Here is a 26,115-nt window from a genome sequence, read left to right as displayed (position 1 = left end):
GGGAAAAAAATGCAGGACATGGGAGGCCTGGCGGGGGCAAAAGAAGAGCGGGAAGAGCGGTGGGGAGGAAGGGGGACCTGAAGTAAGCTAGGTTAGGAGGCTACACCCAGGGGGCAGAGGACGCAGTGGCACAGTAACTGCAGAGGCTGTATCGTGCTTAGCCGCAGTGTCGGGGGCATTTTATTATAGGTTATTTCCATAAAAGAATGAATTTGCACTTTCCCACAGATTATTATGTCTTCTTTTTTAAGTTTGCTTATTTTCCTTGGTCATAAAATCTAATTTTGTACACTATCATAAGCTTTTTTGTAGTTGCTTTGGATGTAAGGATGTTTATCTTCTGAATTTGTCTGATCATCAAGTATTGGTCTGTTTTCCAGTCACATTTTGGTCCAGGCTTCTGTTGATCACTTGGAGCCTATAAGGCAAATGATTTGTTTAGAGGTACATGTGAGCAGTGGCCTGACCACAACAATTTGCTCTAATCCTAAATCTTGAATCTTTAACATCCTCACCTTAAGCTTATCTTTATGCTTATCTTCGGCTCTATTCATTTATGTGGGAAAGTGTTCCATGCCAACTATGGACCTCTTACTTGCCCTCCTATCCGGCATTGATTGCCCACTGTGCTTTATATGTCTTCCTTTTTCCTCCTGATGCCCTACCTGTGGTTGTAAATCAGACAGGTCTGATAAGGTGTGTTTCATCAGATCTCTGTAACTCTAAGCGCTTACGCCTCATTTGAGCTTTAGGCCCACGGCCCCACCCAGTGTCCTTCCCATGGCTTGCTCATCCTTTGACATAGTTGTCTGTTTTCCCATGAAAGCAGATCTTGGTTTGATGGACCTTCCTACACCTTATGGATAGCATGGGCTGCTCAACTGATACCCTGCACTGTTACGTCACTATGGAACATTTTGAATGAGTATAGCTGCAAAACACTGCGTTCTGCAAGCTTTCGAGTGAGGTTTTTCAACAAAGTGTATTTACACCATTTTCAGTGCACACAACAATGAATCGAAGAGTGTTTCATGTAGTCATAAGTAACTTCTGAACTATGTGGGAACACAGGAATTCAACTGCATTGAGCATAGCAGATCACTTTCACCCAATAACTTTTGAATTCGATAAGTAGTCAAAATGGAGGGAATTCATGGCTCTGTCAAGACTCATCTTCCAATGACCTACACTTTGCTCTCTCATCAGTGACTATAAATGGCATATATATATATATATATATATATATATATATATATATATATATATATATATAATATATATACAGGGAGTGCAGAATTATTAGGCAAGTTGTATTTTTGAGGATTAATTTTATTATTGAACAACAACCATGTTCTCAATGAACCCAAAAAACTCATTAATATCAAAGCTGAAATTTTTGGAAGTAGTTTTTAGTTTGTTTTTAGTTTTAGCTATGTTAGGGGGCTATCTGTGTGTGCAGGTGACTATTACTGTGCATAATTATTAGGCAACTTAACAAAAAAAAATATATACCCATTTCAATTATTTATTATTACCAGTGAAACCAATATAACATCTCAACATTCACAAATATACATTTCTGACATTCAAAAACAAAACAAAAACAAATCAGTGACCAATATAGCCACCTTTCTTTGCAAGGACACTCAAAAGCCTGCCATCCATGGATTCTGTCAGTGTTTTGATCTGTTCACCATCAACATTGCGTGCAGCAGCAACCACAGCCTCCCAGACACTGTTCAGAGAGGTGTACTGTTTTCCCTCCTTGTAAATCTCACATTTGATGATGGACCACAGGTTCTCAATGGGGTTCAGATCAGGTGAACAAGGAGGCCATGTCATTAGATTTCCTTCTTTTATACCCTTTCTTGCCAGCCACGCTGTGGAGTACTTGGACGCGTGTGATGGAGCATTGTCCTGCATGAAAATCATGTTTTTCTTGAAGAATGCAGACTTCTTCCTGTACCACTGCTTGAAGAAGGTGTCTTCCAGGAACTGGCAGTAGGACTGGGAGTTGAGCTTGACTCCATCCTCAACCCGAAAAGGCCCCACAAGCTCATCTTTGATGATACCAGCCCAAACCAGTACTCCACCTCCACCTTGCTGGCGTCTGAGTCGGACTGGAGCTCTCTGCCCTTTACCAATCCAGCCACGGGCCCATCCATCTGGCCCATCAAGACTCACTCTCATTTCATCAGTCCATAAAACCTTAGGAAAATCAGTCTTGAGATAATTCTTGGCCCAGTCTTGACGTTTCAGCTTGTGTGTCTTGTTCAGTGGTGGTCGTCTTTCAGCCTTTCTTACCTTGGCCATGTCTCTGAGTATTGCACACCTTGTGCTTTTGGGCACTCCAGTGATGTTGCAGCTCTGAAATATGGCCAAACTGGTGGCAAGTGGCATTGTGGCAGCTGCACGCTTGACTTTTCTCAGTTCATGGGCAGTTAATTTGCGCCTTGGTTTTTCCACACGCTTCTTGCGACCCTGTTGACTATTTTGAATGAAACGCTTGATTGTTCGATGATCACGCTTCAGAAGCTTTGCAATTTTAAGAGTGCTGCATCCCTCTGCAAGATATCTCACTATTTTTGACTTTTCTGAGCCTGTCAAGTCCTTCTTTTGACCCATTTTGCCAAAGGAAAGGAAGTTGCCTAATAATTATGCACACCTGATATATGATGTTGATGTCATTAGACCACACCCCTTCTCATTACAGAGATGCACATCACCTAATATGCTTAATTGGTAGTAGGCTTTCGAGCCTATACAGCTTGGAGTAAGACAACATGCATAAAGAGGATGATGTGGTCAAAATACTCATTTGCCTAATAATTCTGCACTCCCTGTATATATGCATAGACAGAGATGCCTGTTTCCCAATATTTTCAAGAAAAAGCAGAAAGACATGTCAAGATCAGCCTGAAAATCTAGTAAGTCGGTTTGAAGGTCCAGTCTTTTGGCACTGCGCCTACGCTAGTTTAGGCACTAACTGGTTACGGAGACTTCGAATACTAGGCAGTATATGACAAGTAGGAAAACTGAGAGGTATTCAGACACACAAAGGGACAAGTGGGAGCAATCCAGTGGCAAAAAAAAGGCAAGTGAGGTATGCTAATTAGTTTGTTCCTCTTACACCAGGTGTACAATTCTATGAGTCCAATGACCAAGCCAGTTATCTGTGTCAAGCATGCAAAAACCCATATAGCTGAGCATGGGAGTCTTACCAGTCACAAATGAACAGAAGTGCGACAGTTACAAAAGCTACAGTGGAACATATCATAGAAATCAAAGGTTAATAACACACCAGTAAACAAGCAAGAGAACCAATTATGCAAGGAGAACAGAGTATCATGGAACAGAGAGACTGACACTAATGGGACAACAGATTGAAAACTAAGGCGAACTGCGACAGGAAACCAAGAAAGTAAGTTAACAGAAGACCTACATGGGTTGCAAGATGCATGTTAAACACAGGAAGCATGATTAACAAATCTAAGGGATAGAGCGATAATCGGGAAAGAAGGTACAGAGAATCAACGGAGATTGTTGAGGCAACGCCACAGCATCAGTAATGTGCAGTTTCAGGAGAAAAGCACAAAGGTTAATGCACAGAGGTGAGGACAGCATCGGTGACGTACAGTTTCATTGACAAGACAATACCTACTCGTCTGGAGCTGTAACAAGCCAAATAGAAAAGTATCCAGGCGTCCAACACTGTCTGCACAGCACATTGAGAAGGCAGCCGAAGCCAGCGCAGGTTGCACAGCTGAGTGCTGGAATCAGGTGCCACCCAGTGCTTAATTTGTGCTTGTTGTTTCCGGTGCTGAGCACCGGCACTTGTTTTTGAGGGCCGGGGTTTATTCTTCTGCCCCAAGCATTTGCTGCGAGAAAAGACACACATGGGAAAGGCGGAGGAAGGGAAAAACGAAAAAGCGTCACAAAGGGAGAAAGTAGAAAGCAACTAGAGTGAGCTGAAGGGGCAGGGAGTGGCTGTAAATGACCTCGGGATTAGCCGCCTCAGTATTCCGTGCTCGCACATTTAATTGCAGCAGCCGCGAGTTTAAGAGGAGGGCATAGGGCACCGGCACCTTTTTATGTACAAATTAAGCACTGGTGCCACCAGCACACGAGAATAAAGTATTCGGTATAAGACTCAATGGTGCCACAAGTCCAGAGTTTCACGACGATTTTGAACAGATGAGTGAAAGCATCATTAGCCTCCTGCAGGGAATTGCCAAGGATTTTCTTTCCATTGATGCAATCCATGGCACAAATTGAAAACATTAATATTAAACTCAGTCTTCGGCTTCACAAACTTTTTATTTAGCCAAATCTGACCACCTGTGCTCTCGGCTTGGAGACAAGGGGCCCTATCACATAAAGTGAGCACCGACGAAGAGCACAGTTTAGGGGGACTGGTGTCTTAAGTGACTGAGCTGGAGCGGTGCTATTTTACCATCTTAAAAGTGAGCAGAGCTGCTCGTCACAGGACCTTCAAGGCATGGGCTGTCTTTGGCTGAAAATGCAGCAGCATTTGTTGGTTGGAGTACGTAAAGGAAGCAACTAAACATAACAATGCCAGCAACATAGCACCACAATTAAAGCCGAACAAGGAAGCGCACATTAAAATACACAAAACAGAATTCAGTGCAAAAACTGTATTACAATAAAATAATATCACGTAGCAATAAAGTAGGACAAAATGACAGCTACACAAAAAACTACAGAACACATCAGTAGTATTGCAAAATACCAAACTGCAAATGTGCACCAACATGCTTGTCGCACATTACCGCCTCCAGAATCTTGTTTAGTGCAAGCAATACATCAATAGCGCCAGTAAAAAAATATTTTGTGATCTGGCGCAAAATATCCACTCTCCAGCCTATTGTCTGACTGTGGTGCTGGATCACTCTGTTTTAAGCAGACTTGGAAATAAAGACTCAATGCAGATTGGCAGGTCAGGTTTATGAAAACATTAACAATGCATCTGAAGGTTTCCTTGGGTTCCATATTTGAGATCTGTAGTCACTAGTACAAATATATATACACATTTTTCCTCACACCGCAAACTTTATGCCTGAAATTTAATATAAAATTATGAGACTAAGAACTTTCTGCGACCAATCCGGGCGAATAGCTGGGAGGAAAGGAGGCTGTGCAGGAACTACTGATTGTGTGTGTGTGTGTGTGTGTGTGTGTGTGTGTGTGTGTGTGTGTGTATATATATATATATATATATATATATATATATATATATATAATAATATTCACTGAAAAAACAAAGGTTACACAGACTTTATAGTTAGGTTGTCTGTTAACCCTACAAAGCCATAGAAGTTCAGCAGTTATAGTTATACTTATGGTTATACTTATGTTAAGAACCTATAACTTGTTGCCCAAAGTTACTTTCCGGCATCAGTTATAGTTTCTTCAGATAAGTATAACAATAAGTATAACTAGATCTGCTGACTTTCTATTGTTTTGTATGGGTGAAACGTCAACCTAACTATAACGTCCCGTAACCTTTGTTTTTTTTCAGTGAATTTCGATGTTTTTTTTAACGCACATGTTAATATTTGTGTCTGGCTTGCCGCAACCTATCAGGGTCTTGCTTTTTCCCAGGGTCCAAGGTGGATCCCAGGAGGATCCTCAAATCTGCTGATCAGTCGATTAAAAATAATAATAATAATAATAATAATATATATATTTTTTTTTTAAAGGGGGGGGGATTTTTTGCCCATGAGGGACCCCTCCATGTGTCCTATGGGGTCAGGTTATCTGTACCCTGACCGCCATATATGGTTTACCCTGCCCCCCCTCCCAGGCAATGCAAGAAACAAAATAATAGTTGCAACTTTTTTGTCCGGTTCTAACCAGCCAATCGGGGCCTTGCTTTTCCTTCGAACCTGCGGCGGATCAGAGGAGGATTTGAGGAGTATCCAAGGAGGATCCATCTCTCTCTCTCTCTCTCTCTCTCTCTCTCTCTCTATATATATATATATATATATATATATATATATATATATATATATATACACAAATTTGGTTTTCATTTAATAACTAAAAAACTACTGAACTAATTTACACCGAATCACAGAAAGGTCACTTTCTGAACCAATAGCTAACTTTCTGCCAAATGTGGTGTAAATCCACCTAGTGGTTTGGCTGCTATTCTTGTTCCAAATTCCTATGAAAATTAACATGGAGAAAACATGTTTTGGGACCCCCCCTTCTTCTCAGCCCCCACTTGACCGATCACCTGAAACTTTCCAGACAGCAGTTGACGTGAGCGTCATATTTTTTGTGAAAATTTGTGAAGATTTGTCAACCGCCGCCAACAATATAGGCAAGTAAAAAAAAAAAATGTCTATAGAAACTTGGTCCTAACTACAACTACCAAGTGGCAACAGCCAATAAGAGATTTTATTTTTATATATATATATATATATATATATATATATATATATATATATATATATATGCTTTTAGCTTGTGAATATTGAATAACAATGTTAAGTAATCAGGGTTTCAGTCTAGTACGTTCTACTTTCACTGACAATCTAGAATGATGATGCTCTAGTGCCCTCTGTGGGCCACAGGCAAGGACAACAACCATATCTGGTAGGTCATGACTGACAATTTTCCAAATTTCAAGGGATTTTCACCGGGAATAGCAAATCATGGAACTCCTCTTTTCAAAAGGCTCTCCAGGCAGAGGAAACCCACAGCTACATCACAGAAAGCAAAAAAATCTGTGGACTAAAATTAGAAAACTTTTGGTTTCATCGCAGATTAACAAAGAACGTCAGTTTACAAACCAGGGAATTCCTCTTCTTTGAAACTAATCATCTGGTGTAGTTGATGAGAGACCTTCTTATGACACAGAATCAACATAGAGCTCCCATGTATTTTCAATGATTGGTTGCTGTCCTGTTCTGGTGGCTGGAAAACGATTTATCCTCAGAAACTGATCACACAATGTACTTTCCTACCCCCTTCAGGGACTACCAGCAGGGGTAGAAAAACAGACAGCTCTGATACTAACAGAGCTGGAGCAAGACAAGGGGGGCAATCATTAAGATGTCTCTAATGTTGACACTATGTTCTTACTTCCTAAGTGAACTACCTGATCCACAATGCATTGCTTCTGATAATCTGAACTCTCAACAGAGAAATTGTCAGACATTTATATGCAGAATGATAGGAAGCTGACACAAGAACAAATGAGTAGAGTCACTTAGGGGGTACCCTCGGGAAAGATTTACTGGATCAGGAGTCAATGAGTCCATGTGGGAGGAGACTGAATATGGGTGCAAAGCAGGGAGCAAGAGAAGCCTCGAGCACTCCCTCTTTGAAGGATGGGGAGTAAGACAGGACCTGGAGCAAGGTCTGTAAAGCCTGAACACGTAAAACGTCAAAACAGAAAAGCAGGTGCAGGTCTGGCCAAACATAAGCAGTCTAGCAGGTCCTCTCTCATATGCAGGAAGTTGCAAAGACTCTGACTGTGCCTTTAAATAAGCCTTTCCTGATTGCTAATTGGTGTTGGGTGCACTGACTGGATGTGTGAGAGTTGATGGGTCCTCCCCAGAGTGACTTGACTATAAAGGCAGAAGTGCAAGTGATTTCCATGTCCCTGCATGATGTTGGTGCTTCATCTAGAGCCTTTCGGTCTGGCTTTCAGCGCCCAAAATGGCCATGCAACTCTTCCCCGCTCCTACAGGTCTGATGCCAACTTTTCCTCCGTGACAAGACTGTGCGGATCAAGGTTTGTGATTGTGATGGGATCAGGGATTTCGAGGTAGGATGAATATAAATGTGCTCACTCCTCCCAGTTGCAAAGGTTTCGGAATCAGCCTAATAATCGTGGTTTAAACCATCAGAATTAAGGATAATTTCATTCCAAACGTAAAATAAGTCACTGAATCCTTGTGGCATTAAGGATTATATTGAAACCCCTGTGCAGCAGCCACAAACACTATTTGAAAGAGGCTCCCGCTAAAAATAGTCTGTGTAACCGAGGCTGTACTGAGTGACTGTGATGTTAAGCAGCTGTTTTTTTGCATCTATAAACCCCCGCTACAACAGGAGGGAGGATGCTTGGCAGACAATGGGCAGGCAAGGGATGGTTTGGTTTTCTCCTCTGTGACATCACCAATAGGAAATACGGCAGGGAGAAACTGTTCACATCTTGTCTAAGTTATATTCACTTTCAAACTTTGTAGTTTTTCCTTTATTAATATAGATAATGGCCTAAAAATCCTAGCATAAAAAAATGTTGCTACCACAAATCGTGCCTTGCTGAAAGTGCCACACTTGGCATATTTATGTTTTCCCCATTTATTACATCATTTTTATTCACTGCACCCCCCCCCCCGCGTCCATATATTGAGCCAAGTTCTTTGTACCAGAAGAGTTCATTGTAGGATGATCCACTGATGCACATGGCCTAATGCTTCCTTGACGTACAACACCTTGCACTCCTTTGCTGCATTTCACCCTGTGCCCACCTGCTGCGCATCACCCTGTGCCCACCTGCTGCGCATCACCCTGTGCCCACCTGCTGCACATCGCCCTGTGTCCACCTGCTGCGCATCGCCCTGTGTCCACCTGCTGCGCATCGCCCCCTGCCCACCTGCTGCGCATCGCCCCCTGCCCACCTGCTGCGCATCGCCCCCTGCCCACCTGCTGCACATAACCCTCTGCCCACCTGCTGCACATAACCCTCTGCCCACCTGCTGCACATAACCCTCTGCCCACCTGCTGCACATAACCCTCTGCCCACCTGCTGCACATCACCCTGGGCCCACCTGCTGCACATCACCCTGGGCCCACCTGCTGCACATCACCCTGGGCCCACCTGCTGCCCATCACGCTGGGCCCACCTGCTGCCCATCACGCTGGGCCCACCTGCTGCCCATCACGCTGGGCCCACCTGCTGCCCATCAAGCTGGGCCCACCCGCTGCCCATCACCCTCTGCCCACCTGCTGCAAATAGTTATGTATTGGTGCTATGATTTCATTAGTGCCAGTTTGTTTGTATGTGCTTGTGTATAAGGGACTGTTTGATGGTTGAATTTACTGGGAATATAGGTGTATTGTTCACTGTGCACGCGAAGTCTGTGTGTGCCCTGTGTTGTGTGCCTCCAAACCACTGCAGCATTCCGCACACCAAACATAGCAAGGGGTAACTTAACATAACGTGTATTTATAATGCTGTCATTCTCCCTTGGGTCTCACCGATATGTTTCGTTATCCTACTCAATGGGATTCATTTTATTGACATAGGAGTGGGCCTGCTGAGATATGATACTGTGAGCATCGGGTGCCTCTGATATTTCTGCCACCATTAGCATAACTGCTTACCCATAAGCGTCCACCCTCAAGATACTTTGGCATGCCAAGTCTGCTTCTATTGGAGTCGGCTGCTCATCAGCGACCCCTGCTGACTGTGACCTCCGCCTTCTACAGGGGCTGCAATGATGAGGGCAAAAGCGACGTTTGAGTCTTCAGGGATGGTTTGCGTGAGAGCAGGGGAACTAAACAATAGGCTAGTTACATTTTGCTTAAGCCATAAACCATCCTTAATAGCGTGGAATTAAAATATTGTTTAACTTGGAATATTATTTTGTGGCGTCTGGTAAACACCATTGGTTTCCATAATTACCCAAGCCAGATTAAGTGACATCATTATTTTGCGTATTTGGCCTTCTGTGCCAAATTTAGTAAGCATTACAACTGTACTGTCAGCAGCCTCCAGTGAAGCCAGACATTCCTAGAAATGCCAGCAGGCTTTTTTTGAACAGATTGATTCAAACTTCAAAGGATGGCAAAGGAAAGGCCGTTTGAAATTCCGGACAAAGACTAGAAAAGTACAGAGTTTTCTTCAAAGAATTCTAAATGTGCTCCTATTTCCTATAAGTCTCAGATATTAAAAAAACGAAACCATGGCATGCCCAATAGTTGGATTCCTTGTGAGAGTATTTTTTAAGCACAGTAGCATGCCAATGTGTAAGAAGAATTGATACCTATAATAATATATATCTATGTAACTCACTTAGCGCTCCAAAGGGTTTCTTGGCGCCATTAACAAGTAAAGAGTATATGATTTCATGTACTTCAGGTTAAAACACTTTTGTTACATGTGAATTTTGTCTATTGCCCTAATTGCGGTAACATACTTCTTTCGTTTTACGTTGTTCCTAAAGTAACTTCACTAATGTTTGTTTCCAGTGGATTTTGGTGTCAGTGCTCAACTCGACCGTACTGTGGGCAGAAGAAATACCTTCATTGGAACGCCATATTGGATGGCGCCAGAAGTCATTGCCTGCGATGAAAACCCTGATGCCACATATGACTTTAAGGTAAAATAATTGGACAGTTGAAATTTCAGATCAAATTTCCTATATAATTGTGTAATGGTGTTAAAATAATTCAACAACCCTGTAAAAATAGATATTCACCTTAGTCCAAATACATTTCTGATGAACACTTCTAACCGCAGATTCCTCACCTTCAGAATATTTGCCAGACTGTATCTGAAAACTTTCATAGCAGTGCTAGGTGGGGTTGCGCCAACCTGCCTTGACTTTGTTCCTACCAAGACATGACATAGCAGCATATAAAGCGCCCCACAGCTGAGTGATGTCAGTTCCTTTCTTTCTGTGCCTTTTTACAGAATCTAGAGCTCTAATCGAAATGCTTGATTGCCAATTTTTTTCAAAGCTATTCAGTATGCCCCCTTGAAGACTACAGGTTCAAATTTCATTGCAGTTGTTGGAAACAGGTGTTGGTGATGAACCCACACAAGGTCTGCCTTTGGTGCTTGAGCTGGGCATGACTCCAAGACCGGTGAAGAATGTGCCCACATGCACCCAAGGGCGGTCCAGGACCATTGAGCAAAGTTGTATATCAACAAACCCTAAAAGAAATCTCAGGCCTCTTGTAAGTCCTGCTCTAAGTCGAGGCCATAGATTTGTTCCACTTCTCTCTCACAACAGGTCCTCTTAGCATTCAAGGTTGTCCGGTGTCTCAGATTCTAAGAAGAAATGCAAGAATTCAAGGTGACTCCACGCTTCCTTCAACACTCTATCCAAAGAGAAGGCGTGAGGCTTCAAGGTGCCAACTGATCTTGCTCCAGATCCCTTGTCGTGGAGCGGATTGCTCAACTGGTCACATTTTACCCTGAATTCCCAAAACATTGGCGATGCACAGAAGGTTAAGGCCTTTACTGAGGACATGGTGCATATTTTTTGGTACTCTTCCTGCACCTCTGGCGTGGCTTAGTCTCAAGGATCTGCAGAGGCATCCAGTTGGGTTACTGCTGGAGAATCCATCCATGTCTCTGTCTGAGCACCTGGTACATACCTCGGTTCTGCAATGATTCTTGGGCCTCCTTTCACTTCTGCCTCGTGCTGACTCTAGTACATGACATTGAGCCAAATCTACATCGATCTTGACCGAGGTTACTCTTTGCTTTCACTTCAGCGCACCCAGGCCCAGTACCTTCTGATTCAGACAAAATTATTTCTATTCCACAAAGCCTCCCTCAAAGGTTTCATCATGTTTTTTGAGTCAGATTCTGATCAGTCTGACTATGATGATGGAGAAGATGGGAATAATCTATCCCCACATTTTGAAGAAGATGACATTTGCATGGAGTTGCAAGTGGTCAGTGGGTGGTTTGCTTCCTGGATGCATGGGTGAAGGTCTATGGGTGACAGCATATCTTTGTGTGGCAGGGAGACATTAAGCTGATGTCCTGGACCCTCCCAAACCATTAGTAATGATGCAGTGGGGCCTTCTTTTGGTCCTCATCTTCTTTTGGCTCTCCATTTGAGCCTATGCACAGCTGTTAGCTTCATCTTCGGACTTTCAAAACTTCCATTCTGATTGAAATCATTTCAGGTCATCATGAGAGTGAGTTTCCAGTTCTGTCTGTGCAGGCACCCTATACCACTACTTTTCCAGACAAGCTTATGTTGAGAACCAATACGGCTTTCTTGCAGAATGTTGTGATAGAGCTTCACAGTTAAGCAGTCCATTATTCTCCCAAGGTTCAATGTTCTGCTTCACTTGTTGAAAGAGGAGAGACTCGCCTAAGCTTCTACACAGATCCCACTAAAGAACATCAGCTGGATGATAAGCTATTTGTCCAATTTGTTGGCACAGAAAAGTACTCTCATGATGGATAAGACCTGCAACACATTGGCTAAGAAGCTGCCTCCTGAAACTCTGGGAGCTTATTGCAGTAGGGCCAAGCCTGCTACGACTGTGTTGGCACACCGAGTGCCTATTAAAACAGCTATCAGGCTGCAACATTGGTGTGAGTGCACATGTTTATTAAGCACTTTTGCTTTGCCTTGATGGCCAGGTCTCAAGGTAGTGATTTTTGTTTCATTTGATCCTGCAGAACTTTTCATTCCAAGTCCACTCCACAGATCCGTCACTTTGGCATGTACTGTTTGGTGCGTGTTTTAAAAGCGAAGAATCTTCAGTTAGAAGTAATCATCAGAAGAACTAGTGGATACTCTAACTGCAGATTTCTTAATATCCTCCTTGCTCTTAGAAGATCCCAGCTTAGAAATCTGCACACTGTATTCCGTGTTCTGTTGTGCTCTTCTTCTGAGGGTGTATAAAGAGTCTAGCGAGAAACTGACATTGCCACACAGGGGTGGCACTTGTATGCCACTTTATCACTTCCGAGGTGGAACTAATCCAGTCTCCTCCATCTCGCTGCTGCCCTTCTCAGCTAATGTCCCGAGAAAGCAATCAACACACAGCTACGCAAAACTTCGAGGACAACAACATCCTTGACATCTCCCAATCAGGATTCAGAACTAATCACAGCATCGAAACTGCCCTGCTCGCCGCCACAAATGACATCTGCTCCCTCTTCGACCACGGACATACAGAAGCCCTCATCCTACTTGCTCTTTTAGCCGCTTTCAATACAGTATCCCACTGCACCCTATGTGCTAGTCTCCTCGTAGCAGGTATATGTGCAAGGCCCTTCAATAGTAACACTCCTTCCTGATAGGCAGAATACAAAAAGTAAGACTCCCACCACACTTGTCAGAACCTACAGACATCAGCTGTGGAGTACCCCAAGAATCATCATTGAGCCACAGGCTGTTCAGCATCTACATGATTCCACTCGTCCCTATCATCAGGAACTTCAATATGAACATTTTCTCCTACACAGATGACACCCAGCTGCTAATCTCCCTGACCGAGAACCCTTCAACAGCCAAGAAGAACTTCAGGGACAGGATGGATGCAGTCGCCACCTGGATGAGGGAGAGCTGCCTCAAGCTGAACTCCGACAAAACTGAGATCCTCATCATGGGACCTTCTTTTTCAGCCTGGGACGACTCCTGGTGGCCCTCACCACTTGGCAGGTCCCCCACCCACACAGACCACGCATGAAACCTTGGCGTCATCCTCGACTTAACACTCACCATGACCAGACAGGTCAACTCCGTCGCCACCACCTGTTCCCACACCCTCCAACTCCTACGGAAGATCTTCAGATGGAAACCAACTGACTGCTGTAAAACTGTGACATACGCACTAATCACAAGCAGACTTGACTACGGCAATGCCCTTTATGTTGGAACTGCCAAGAAGAACCTGAGCAAGCTCCAACAATTTTAGAAAGACACCGCCAGACTCGTCTTAACTATTCTCTATCCAGAGCACTTCACAGGACACCTGCAAAACCTCCACTGGCTCACTGCCGAGAATAGGATCAACTTCAAACTCCTCGTGCACTCTTATAGAGCCCTCCAGCAGACCTAGCTACCTTAACCACCGCATCACCTGGTGCTCCCCTTCCAGAACTCTCCACTCATCCCAGCAGGCACTCGTCAACGTACCCCGCATAAAGAAGTCCTCAGCTGGAGGAAGATCTTTCACATAACTAGCAGCAAAAGGTAGGAACACCTTACCTCTTTATCTCAGACAGTCATCATCGCTGCCTCAGTTCAGGAAGGACCTCAAGACCTTGCTCTTCAACTGATTTCTGAGGACACACCCCTCAGCTCCTTGAAACCCTATGGGTGAGTAGTGTGCTTTAAAACACCGTCAACACAGAGCCAACACCACCACTAAGAGGCACATGGGAGCACTGCTATGAACATTTCTGGATCCATTCAGTGGAATATTCTAAAGAAGAGGAACCTGCAGTTAGAGTATACACCAGAAAGGGTGTTAAGGACTTTGGTAAATATACAATTTAAATGTATGTACACATCATTGGAATAGAATACCAAAGTAGGCCAGTATCCCTAGTTTAAACTGCTTGCATATTTTTCTTGTCCCATTAAATTCTTAACTTTTGCTAACTGTCCTGCTTTGTTGTGGCTGAACTAGAAGTAGTTTATTAGTGGATAACATTTCTAGGTCAGGAGATTCACATAGGTACCTTTTAATGTCCCTAGGGCAATATTACTTTTATGCCTGTTCCACACCTCACACTTAATTTTCTGCTCTTCTACTCATTGTTTAGGACGTAAGGGTATACTCCGGTACTTTGGCTGACTGGATCACTTTTTTGAGGTCTGGCCTGAATACAACTTTTGCCAAATTTGGCTTTCTTGCCAGTCTCATGTTTTGCAAAAGATTCATAATAACAATACATGCATATTTAGTCAGCACGGTTTATCCATAGGGCTACACAAATGTCACTCAAATCAAGATTCCTCTCACCACAGCACACACTATAATACACTCGGGTAGCCCGCATCAGTCACTAATATCTTCAATTTGAATGGCTTTGTTTTTCTTGAGCACATGTATATATCCACTGAGGAAAATAGCCTCCCATTGAAAGCCATTTGTAGGCACTTAAAGTTATCATTGACTGCTAGTGCTATGTATAATAAGGATCAAACAACCAAATATTCCTGGAGCATTTGTTCATAAATTACATTAGTGATGTTCCTACAATCCAACTGTAATGCCTATGAACATAAACAGAAGCAAGGAAGTGTGATGTTTTACACAGAAATATATTGGTGAAGTTTCATTAAAAAAAAACAAATCAAACAATAGAAAAACCAATTAATGAAAATACTATTAATCAGTCCACACTGTTGCCCCCATAAAACAAGATCATCCATTAAAATAATTCATCAGGCTTGAATCCTGGGATCTTGGAGAGGCGTGAATTCCCCTTAACTTAAATAAGAACTTAATCCATTGTCTAAACAATAAGTCCTCCTTTTGCACACAGTATTAAGGACTGATTGATAAGCTTAATTCTTTAAGTGGTGTTAAGGAGGAGGTACCAGTGACGTTCTATCTTTAGAGGTCACCAGATCTGCAAGACCATCATCAGAACTCAGTGTTGATATTGATAATCAATCTAAGTAGCACAAACAGATACAAATCCATACCAGTAAGCCATCCAGAATTAATCCATGAATACATAAATGAGACCACAATGTGCACTACTTGCCTACAAACACTGCTGAGTATCAACCACAAACTTCGCTCACCAAGCTGGTGTCCCAAGTGACACAACCTTAGTATAAGCACCACACTAGAGTTTGGGACCACAGACAAGTGCCACATACCACATAGACTATGTGCTAAAAAATACCCATGATCATTGTGGACTGTGAGCAAAGGGTAAGGAGATCAGGAACAAAAGTCACCACACATTCATAAGGAAGATACCAAATATGGTACAGCTCTCTTACCAAGGCCAGCCAAGAGAACAACCTGAAAGAGACAACCAAACTCTCAAAGTTCTAAACAGGGGCCAGTGTTATATTAAGACAAACTTGACCCTGACCATCACTCTTCCACAAAAGACTACCCCAAACCGCTCCGAACAAATAGTGGTAACTCAAAGTATGTTCAAGCGCTGAATACGCTAGACAAAAGCAAACAAAATCTTAGGAATAACACAATCCTTAGTGTATGCAATGTAACAAACCATTACTCAGGGAACAAAATCACTGCTCTCTCGCACAACTACTTACTAAACGAGCTGAATCCATCAGCTCCAACCAGCAACTGTGGCTTGTTGTTATTGATAACAGCAGAAGCACAGAGTGCGCTGGGGCTCGCGGAAATTAAGTCCCAACAGTGCAGGTCATGTGAGCCTGCTTCAAAACACAGCGGCTATCTTAAAGGGGTACAAGTATGCCTGGAGAGTATACCTAAACAATTCAACTAAACTGAATCAATTGATAACAAAAAAACCTAAGTAGTTATGAACAATATTTAGAAACAAGCCAAATTTGGAACCACGTACAAGCAAATAAAATCATAGAAAAAACCCCACGCCCCAAATTTGTAACTGTGAGGGTCATGTTATCCTGCTTAGAAACACGGCAGCCATCTTGGGGGAAGGGCTGTGCAAGCTGGACAGAGGAGTATCTGTCCCACAAATTAGAATCAACCGGTAAAGGTTAACTGCTAAAACTTAAATCATTTTGAAATGAACAAGAATAAGCCATAAAGTAGAGGCAAAAGTTAGGAACCACATAAAAATAAAATCAAACAGGAGATCTCGTGAAATCTACAAGGTACCAGTATACGTGCATGGGGAAGAACCACAAAAGAAGACAACATATGTCCGCACAAACTGAACCGAAACATAAAAAAAGAGAAATAACTGAATCCATTGGGATGGATTGCATGCAACCAATGTAATCAATAAATCAAATCCAGAAGTATACATAACACAAAAGGAAATAGGCACGTATACAGCAGAATACATCAATATCAAGAATTACAGAGTAGCCAATAGATGCAATTCCACCTGTTGGTTCAGACCTTTAACTGTGTCAGCAAGCCATATCCCTAATTGTCAGCAAGCAGTCCTTATAATGCCTCCTACTAGAGCATTTAACCTCTTTCAACAAAAGCCACTTCATAGCATTAGATGTGTGCCCCAAGGTATTATAATGTTCTACTGTAGAAGCAATCACAACATTGCAATGTATTTGACATTGGTGTTGAACAAAACATTTACACACCTCTTGAGTGGTTTTGCCAATGTAATATAATGCACATGGACGTTCAATACAATTAATCACATTTTTAGTTACACAGTTAGAAAGATGTTTCAAGTGTCACAATCTTTCAGTAAGGACATATGACTTAACCATTTTCATTGTAGAACAAGCCATACAATTGCCACAGGGAAAGTGGCCATACACAGGGGCTAAGCCCCACACATTGCTGAGTCATCGCTTCTGGTTCAACATAAGCATGGGCTAAATGGTCTCTGAAACTATCTCTCTTTTAAAAGAAAACAGTTGTTTATCCCATTGTCTTTGTGATGTTTCCAACAGGTGCCAAATCCTAAGAATTATCTTTTTAATCATATTGGACTCAGTGCCAAAGGTAGTGGCGCAGGTCAGCTGAGACAGGCTAGGTCTGTCTTTCACCTGTAGTACTGCCTTTCGATCAAAATACAGGGCTGTTTTAATGATCTTTTTTCCAGTCTGTGAGAATTCCCTCTGGTAACCAATTTTGACATCTATATTTTGGCTTCTGCAAAATAGTCCTCCATCTTGGTGCAGTTATGCTTGAGCCTTAAAAATTGGCTGATATATTTTAGCAGAATGTTCATAGCCATTGGTTTAGTATGTAAGCCTACATAAAGGAGCCCATTATCATGTGTGATTTTCAAGTCCAAAAATCTGATATAGTGGATATCATGTTCCAAAGTAATCCTAAAATTAGTGTTATGGTTATTCAATGACTCATGAAACTGGAATAATTCCACAGATCCCTCAGAGACGAATTAAACATTGTCTATGTAACAAAGCCATTTCTCTATATGTTTTTGAATGGATTGGAATCACTGTAGATGGTGCTATCTTCAAAAGTGGCAACGTACAAATTCACAATGTGCGAGCGAAAATTGCCCCCATTGCGACTCCCTTTATCTGGGCAAAGAACTCCTCATTAGAAATAAAATAGTTACGTTCTAGTGCAAATTGATCACACCTCTTTATGAAATCAGTGGGAACATTATGGGGCCTTGGATGTGAATCAAGTACATCTCTGACAACATTTAAAGACTCAGATTGGGGAATGTTGGCATAAAGGCTTTTGATGTCCATTGTGTCCAGATATCACGCTGAGTATCAAAAGACACCCTTTCTATTTGGGTAATAACAGAGAGACTATCTCTGGTATAGGACCTAGTAAAGGGTACATAAGATTTAATTAAACAATCAGTGTACTCATCTAAAGGCTGGAGGACAGACTGACATTTTGCCACAATAGGTCTTCCAGGGGGCTTTTTATAATCTTTACGGATCTTTGGAAAAGTGTAATTTTCCTTGTTCAGATAACCATATTCTTTCTTGCTAAGCCAGCCCCCAGTAAGACCAGACTTTGTAAAAGTAGAAATCTACTTCCTAATAGAGGAAGTAGGATCTTTTGAAGGTTTTTGTAGTGCAGAGGGTTCTGAAATTGTTGCAATACTTCCTTATCATAATCTAATTTATCCTGAACTACAATACCCCCACCCTTATCTGCAGGCTTGATAACAATGTCCCTGTGCTTAGTTAGTGAGGATAAGGTGTCATTCTGAGTCTTAGAAAAGTTATAGTGCGCATACTTCGAGTGTTTTAAAAGCAATTCCACTTTCGTCAGTACTACATTTTCAAAAGTTAAGATTTCTTTAGGCATACAGCTGGATGGTGGAAAAAGGTTGTTTGTTGATGTACACCAGTAACACTTTCCAAACTTCTTTTAATTAGCAAACAAATACTGTAACCATAAAGTTCGAAAGAATCTAAAAAGTTATATTTGTGTTACAAAAGGATCATTCCTCAGTATATGCGTGAATGAAAGACCTGTACTTAGCACTTCAATATCTTTAGAGCTCAACAGATGTGTGAACAGATTGAAAATACAGACCTCTTCCAACTTTGGGGTACTCTCAGGGGCAGTCAGCATTCGTAATACTTGTTCCTGGTCTGATGGAACCCAGGTGTATACTGGTTCCTGAAGCATCCTCGTCTGGAGTTCCTAACTCTGCCCAGTTGGGCTCGCTGATCTCGCTGAAAAAAAGATTGGTTAGAAGTAGAAAGTTTGGATCCAAAGCACAGATTACTCATCCCATGGGCTGAGTTATGACTGTCCGAATCAGAGGTGGTATCAGAGAAAGTCACAATTCGTTTCTGAAACCCCCTCGATTGGAAGGGCCTTGTTGGTAAAAATCTTTTCTTAGGTAAGGATATGTGTGTTCCTTAATATACTTCCTAATATTCTTTTGTAACTTGTCTGTTTTCTTCAAAATATTAGTCTTCTAGAAGTCAGAAATGGTTGCCTCTAGATTCTCGGTTGCTAGGTCTCCCTCGCATTGGTTATAGTCTGATCCTCTAGAAATCTCTTCTCCAGTTTTGCAATTTCTTTTGTAATGTTTTCAGTATGTCTCAAAGCCATCTCAATACTCAGGACCATCCAAATGCATGAACATTGTTTGATACAAAACTAAGCCCAGTCTTAAATTCCTTATCCAGAAATATGATGGGTATATTGCATTCTTGAGGACCTACTGGGATATTATTAGCATTAAGGAAGTGTGTTAAGTTTTTTTTTAATGTAATTTTTGTAGGCTTGCCAACATGGAATCCTTTTGTGTGTTTGTAGTTGAGATTTTGTGTTGACCCAACAATGATGGGCCACTTGCTATTTTTGCAATATAGTCACCATTATAAGTTAGTGTCTCCTGTCTGGATCCTCCCACAAAACTTGGACTATATAAAAATCAACATAAAAATAAGATTGCAAATAACACAAAACAATGAAAAAACTTATTATAGACACAAGCAAGGCAGAGCACAATTTAGAAACAAAACAAAGGAATAGACCTAAGTCAACAATCAGCCACTTATATCCATAAGGGTCCTTGCAGATAGTAATCTGCACATGTACTTCTAAAAATAAACAGGGCAACCCAGTATTCCCCAGGGAACTGGGTAAATTACATTCAAAGAACAAAATGTTCCTGGAGGATTTGTTCATAAATTATTTTAGCGTTGGTCATATGATCCAACTGTAGTGCCTGTGAATGTAAACAGAAGCAAGGAAGCATACTGTTTTACACAGATATATATATTGGTGAAGTTGCATAGAAACGAATAAATCAATGGAAAAATCAATCAATGAAAATAGTATTAATCAGTCAACACTGTTGCTCCCTGTAAAACAAGATCATCCATAGATCTAATTCTTCAAGCTTGAATCCAGGGATCTTAGAGAGGTGTGCGCTCCTCTTAACTAAAATTAGAACTTGATCCACAATCCAAACAATAATTTCTTCTTTTTTTCACAGTATTAAGAACTGATCCATAAGCATAATGCTTGAGGTGGTGTTAAGGAGGAGAAACTGTGTAATAAGTTTACATCACTCACTTCAATATAAATCAAGAAACGTAATAAAATCTGGAGTTTTGACTCATTATCATGTACCAGCATTTCTATATTTATTTATTGTCTTTGTGGAAAACATTAATTTATTCTTTAGTTTCTTAAGTGAATTTTGAATTTATACAGTTTTTTAAAATGTTTATATTATACTTAGGTGACTGTCAGTTAAAAAAGTGCTGTTAAACATACAAACCATGGAAATCCACCTTTTATAGTTATCTGAAGTAAATAAGTCATGCCCCACATTAACTATAACTCTCACCCCGTCATTCAGTTTTCTCATCAATTATTTTATTGCATATTTTGCAGTGATATTATTAGTGATGTCATAGAATATGTTATGTGTGGGGTAATACGTGGGGTAATTAGCAATGAATGGCGAGGCTGTGAGCTAAAGTTACTTGAGATAACTATAACTGGTGAATTTCAGTGTTTTCATGGACTTATTCAACTGACATCTTCACCTAACTATAATGTCACTTTAACCTTTGGTTTTTCAGTAAATGCCTAGGCTTTTTTTAATGTAAAGTAATATTTTACTACCATACTTGGAGCTAACCCAAACCCTGTGGTCAGACCTCTCATTCAAGGCACCCACCCTCCTATATATAAAGCAGATATCAATTATTTCTCCAAAACTCACCAGTAATTTTAATCAGATACATATTTCAATAATACACACAATGCAATGTTGATTAATATTGACTAGGTAAAAATATGTAAAGGTTTTATTAAATTACATGCCTGTGACTCTTTTATATAGCTTTATTGTTACATTTTGTGAGGAAAAAAAATCTGAAAAAAAGTAGTCAGATATATTTTTTTAAAGACAAAAAGCATGTTTGTGAATTTTCCTTGTTACATTTTTCATCTAAAAAAATGCAATCATTTAAATGCCAGCAAGAAGGCCTTGTTATTTTGGTAAATCTTCAGGCCACATAGATTGGAGCCATAAAACCAGCAAAAGCTCCAGCCTGGGAATTACTTTAATAATATTCTAAGTTCTCCTGGGGTCAACCCAATGGATAAAGTGGGTTCACTAAAAGATCCAAATATGCATGTATTTTTAATAATATTTTTTATAAACACAAAGCAGGCAATATGTGTAAAATTCCTTTCAACCCATACGTAAGAAGTGAGAAACAGAAAGACAAACAGTTGAATGTTGAAGTCACAGATTTTCCACCCGTTATTGGCACTGGGCCACTCTTTTGTCTTCAGTGTAACTCTCAAGATTCCATGGCTGTAATACTCAAAAACGCATTTTTAAAAGAACCAAATTTGTAAATTAATTTGTATTATTTATTTAATGTCATTATCCAGCATTTGTTTCCTGTGGAGGTCTGTTGTTCCAATGCCTTTCATACCCTTTGAACAATGTTCTTACCATATTTCCAAGAATTTCTCAGAATAATTGGTAATAGAAGTAGAGTTTGCATTGGTTCCATTTGTCTTGGCTTAATGCAGGAACTGTATGGTAAGAAAAAATAAAGACAAGGAATGTGATGTAGGTAACTACTTTAATGTTCACCTTATGGACGTTTCTTCCTCTGGATTTTACTGTTTCATAACTTTTCTGGCTGAACTATTTAGAAAATTACAATGTTGCTTGTTATGAGAGACCAGCAACACAATAACTTGTGCAATGGTTAGGAGAAGGTTTTTTTTTTTTATATATATCCATGTTATATAACACAGCTAGTTACTAGTAAACCTTTAGGTTGTAAAATGACTAGGTATACGATTTTCTATATAACCAAACATTGGTCAAGCCAATAGGTCTTGGCACAGTCTGCCATCACACAGGCACCCCTCTGGACTTCCACAGACACATCCTTCACTTTTCACATAGAGGTGCTTCCCGCCTTACCCGCTACACACAAGCACAACCACCTTCACTTTAGACTCACAAAAGCACACCCCTCACTCTGCACCCTTACACCCTGTAGTAGGTCAGATGATTTACCCTGTACTCACAAAAGACAGTATCGTCACACTACACACACACTATATCATCACACTACACACACGCCTCTCCCCATCTTATCAAAAACAATCAAGAACAATCAAACCACTCACAGGAAAAAAGTTTCAACTAGATAAGGGCACAAGGCAAAAGCTGATATTATAACTCAGCCGTTACCATTGTTGATCTAAAATCTCCAAAGTAGTGTGCTTTGCACATCCACACTTTTTTCTTTTCTTTTTTTAAAATGCCCATTGAGAAGAAAGTGGGCATGCAACACCAGTCATTGAGCATTTGTGCAGAAACCCATCACTGCTTGCCTGCGACAATGGCTGGATATTGCCAGATTGGAGATAAAACAGTGACGGATGTTAAAACCGGAAGGAAAGACTTCACTGTTTATGCTCCGGGGAGCTAGGACAGCATCACTATTGACAGCCTCATAAATAGAGAAAGCTGAAGATGCACCTCGTCCAAGAGCACTGTGGCTCCCCCAACAGTCTAGTCTTGAGGTTGATCCAAAAATTGTATCATATATGGATAAAAGGCAACCATAGTATGTGTCTTATATCCCCACCCTTAAAGCACACTCTAATTAAAGTAGATGCTTATACACCAATACACATCTGGTGCCACAATGTGCCTAGACCTGATTCCAGAAATCTGGTGATCAATCCTTTTTACATATCTAAGTCATAAATAGTAGAGCATTCGATTACGCTTGTAAGCCAAAAGTCCTGTAAAGTTACACCCTAATGAATAAGAAAACAACAATTAAGTAATATTTGGAATTCTTGCTGGTTCCTATAATTCATGTGAAGGTGTAAACCATTTTTCACTTTGTCTTGACAAAATCAAAAATTGAATACAGTTGCTCCGGTGATGATAACTTACAGATAATTACGCCGGCATGTGTTTCGTCTGTTTTTCAAGGCTACACAGGGAAAGAAAATTCTCAAAGAGTAATGAAAAGTCAAAGAGAGCGTAATCTCTCAAGTGTTAGGCCATAATTACTTGAGAAAACAATCAACCCAAATTTTGTGTAATGGGTGTAGTTATATGTATGTATTTAAATGGATGTAGATATATCCAAAACACCACAGTAGGGGAAACAACATTCAGTATTTGTATGTATCCACTTATAATAGGCTGTAAGAGTAGCACAATGGAGCTTGGTAAGCCAAAAATGTCTTGGGCCTTGATAAGCCCTGGGTACACCGTGTAGGTGCTGTATAAATACCAACACATACATGCAGGGGTTGTGATGCAAGCACTAGCCAGGTTGTACGCGCATTGCAAAGAGCCTCTCCTCTGCACAGCCACTGTACAGGAAAAGTAGTAAGCGTTTGAAGTAGCAAATCAATAAGCCTTCAACTAAAGACACCAAAGGCCTGGGGATGCTGCTGCACACCTACATTCCTAACCGGTGTGGAATGCAAAACTGGGACAATAAGCATTTTGGAAGTAGAACAGACAAAGGAGCATCACTGGCTGAGTTGTGACACAAGTATGGTTGAGTGGGACGGAGCATTAGAAAACAACTCTGATGCAGTGACTGAGGCTCCTGCATCAGAGCGGGTGTAAAGTGTCACCCTTCAAAATTTGGGGGAGTGGTTGATGCACCACTACATTATTCAAATGGAAAGCTTGAAGGGGTCATGGCGTAGGTAAAAAGCACTTACTGAGGTGGATCCCCAGTACAGGGGTACTTGAATGCAGTCAGTTCAAAGTTTCCTCTGAGACAGCGCTTCACAGTGCCTGCAGGCCATCTGCACTACAAGTGTGTCTCAACATGAGAGTAGATAGCAGCAGCGTGTGGGGAGCCGCGAGGGCCCCGCCCAATCAAACAAACATTGGCAAAGCCAACAAAAATTGTCAAATATTAAAAGATAAAACCAGCCCTGACACTGAAATGGACTACTTATTAAGTTGATGGGAATATGTGCACGAGGAAAATATTTTCAGCCTCATTGAATAGATGATTAAAGTGGGATGCCTTATCTCCTCATGATGTATATTGAAGTAGGTAGCAGTAATATGACAACGAGGCACGAGCAGACCAATGAATTAAGAGGGCTGAATAAAAAAGCCCCTGTATTTACGGGAGAGGAGGGTCGCATAAGGACCTGAGCTGCCGACATCGGAGCTGCGGGAACCACTTTTAAGTCTCCGCATCAACTCAACATCCTGTGATTCTGGACAAATCACTTAATCTCTCCGTGCCCACTATTCAGTGCCTTGAGACCCCATTGATGATTTGGCGCATTTTGCAAATCCTAGATTTTTATTTATTTATCTATATATGTATATATATTTCTTATGATATTTTTGGAAACCATGAGGCTGGCTAGAAAACTAATGCTGTCACTAGGACATACTATAAAATAATGTTCTCTTATTGGCCTGTAGAAAAACTAGGGTTAGCATTTATATGACAGAAATATCTAGCACAGGTAGATACCGTTCCCCATTGCATTCTGAAATAGGTAGATTGGGGTTTATATTTAAAAAATATAGATAGCACACTTAGAACATGAGTGTAGAACTTCAAGGATTAGGATGGACAGAAAAGTAACATATGTAGCCCAGTTAAATATTATCCTCTTTATGTCCTGTGGACCTGCTAGGAGTAGGCTGTATATATTCAGTCATGCATTATGTTTCAATCTTAGTTAAGATAGTTATCCTCCTAACTGATATGCCCAGCTGCTTAGTTTCTTTTCATCTTTCCATTTTTTGACAGATGATGCTTCTAATGTAGTCTTTACCTTGAAAATGTGTGCAGATGAATTTTATAAAATTTAGTTGGCTACATATATTTTAAAACTCTGTGGAAATAAGGCACGTTTTATTGGGTTGTAAATCAGATTGAGGGGCTCATTATGAGTTTGGCGTCCCAACGCAGGACTGCCAAACTCGCAGGGGGGATGCCACTGCCATGTCGTGGTATCCCTCCTCCCTATTACAAGATTTCCACTGGCCTGACCTGTCTGACTGGCGGGAGAACCTTAAAACAGAGTGTTCCCACCAGTCTGTCTGGCGGGAACAGTGTTACGAGATAGCACTCGGCTCCCTTAAAGGAGCCGAGTGTGAAACCGCCATAAAAAGGCTGGTGGGGAACTAGGTTGTAAGCAGCAGGTCGGTGCTGAGTTCAGCGCCGCCCTGGCTGATTGCAACCAAGACCATTGTCACCTCATCGGGATCTAGCTTCTGGCAGAGATAGCAGTTGAATGGCAGTCCGACCACCAAACACGTTATGTGGTGGCAGGACCACCATAGCCGTGGTGGTCCAACCACCATCGTGAGGTGGGTCTTGTGACCACCAGCCTCGTAATGAGGCCCAAAGATCTGTAAAAGTTGTGATGTACAGTTTTGTTTATGTTGGAACATCTGTACCACCTTTACTAACATTACTCATGCCTACACAAACACATTGGGTATACACAAAAATGCATTTTTACACTCCCCCATATATCCTGTCTGTCGAGGATGTGCAAGATGCTTATAAAAAGGGTGCAAAGTGCAATTAAAATATTTACAAAGGAGTTAAAATATGGAGTTAAATGAGTATAAATTGTACAGAATTCCACATTCCGTGCCTGTGTTGTGTATGTGTTGCAGAGTTTTTCTCTCAAACTCTACCTTTGAATATCTTGCTCTCTTATAGCAGACAATTATTTTGCCTGGTTTCCAGTGGCATTTCATTTATGTCCACAATTAGCTGTAAAGCGGCATCTGTGAAGCCT

General features: G+C 41.2%; 1 protein-coding gene across 7 annotated transcripts in view; it reads left to right on the top strand.

Moving 5' to 3' along the window:
• The window catches only part of TNIK (TRAF2 and NCK interacting kinase), a 623,603-nt gene that overhangs the window by 357,536 nt on the left and 239,952 nt on the right, over window positions 1-26,115 (top strand). For all 7 annotated transcript variants that reach the window (XM_069213031.1, XM_069213035.1, XM_069213034.1 and 4 more), the window contains exon 7: window positions 10,231-10,361. In XM_069213031.1, the coding sequence (XP_069069132.1) occupies window positions 10,231-10,361 (131 nt within the window). The remainder of the gene's footprint in view (window positions 1-10,230; window positions 10,362-26,115) is intronic.

This window comes from Pleurodeles waltl, chromosome 11 (assembly GCF_031143425.1).
Source record: "Pleurodeles waltl isolate 20211129_DDA chromosome 11, aPleWal1.hap1.20221129, whole genome shotgun sequence".
Taxonomy (NCBI): domain Eukaryota; kingdom Metazoa; phylum Chordata; class Amphibia; order Caudata; family Salamandridae; genus Pleurodeles; species Pleurodeles waltl.
Note: the sequence above shows the minus strand (reverse complement) of the source record. Positions and strands in the feature narration are given on the sequence as shown.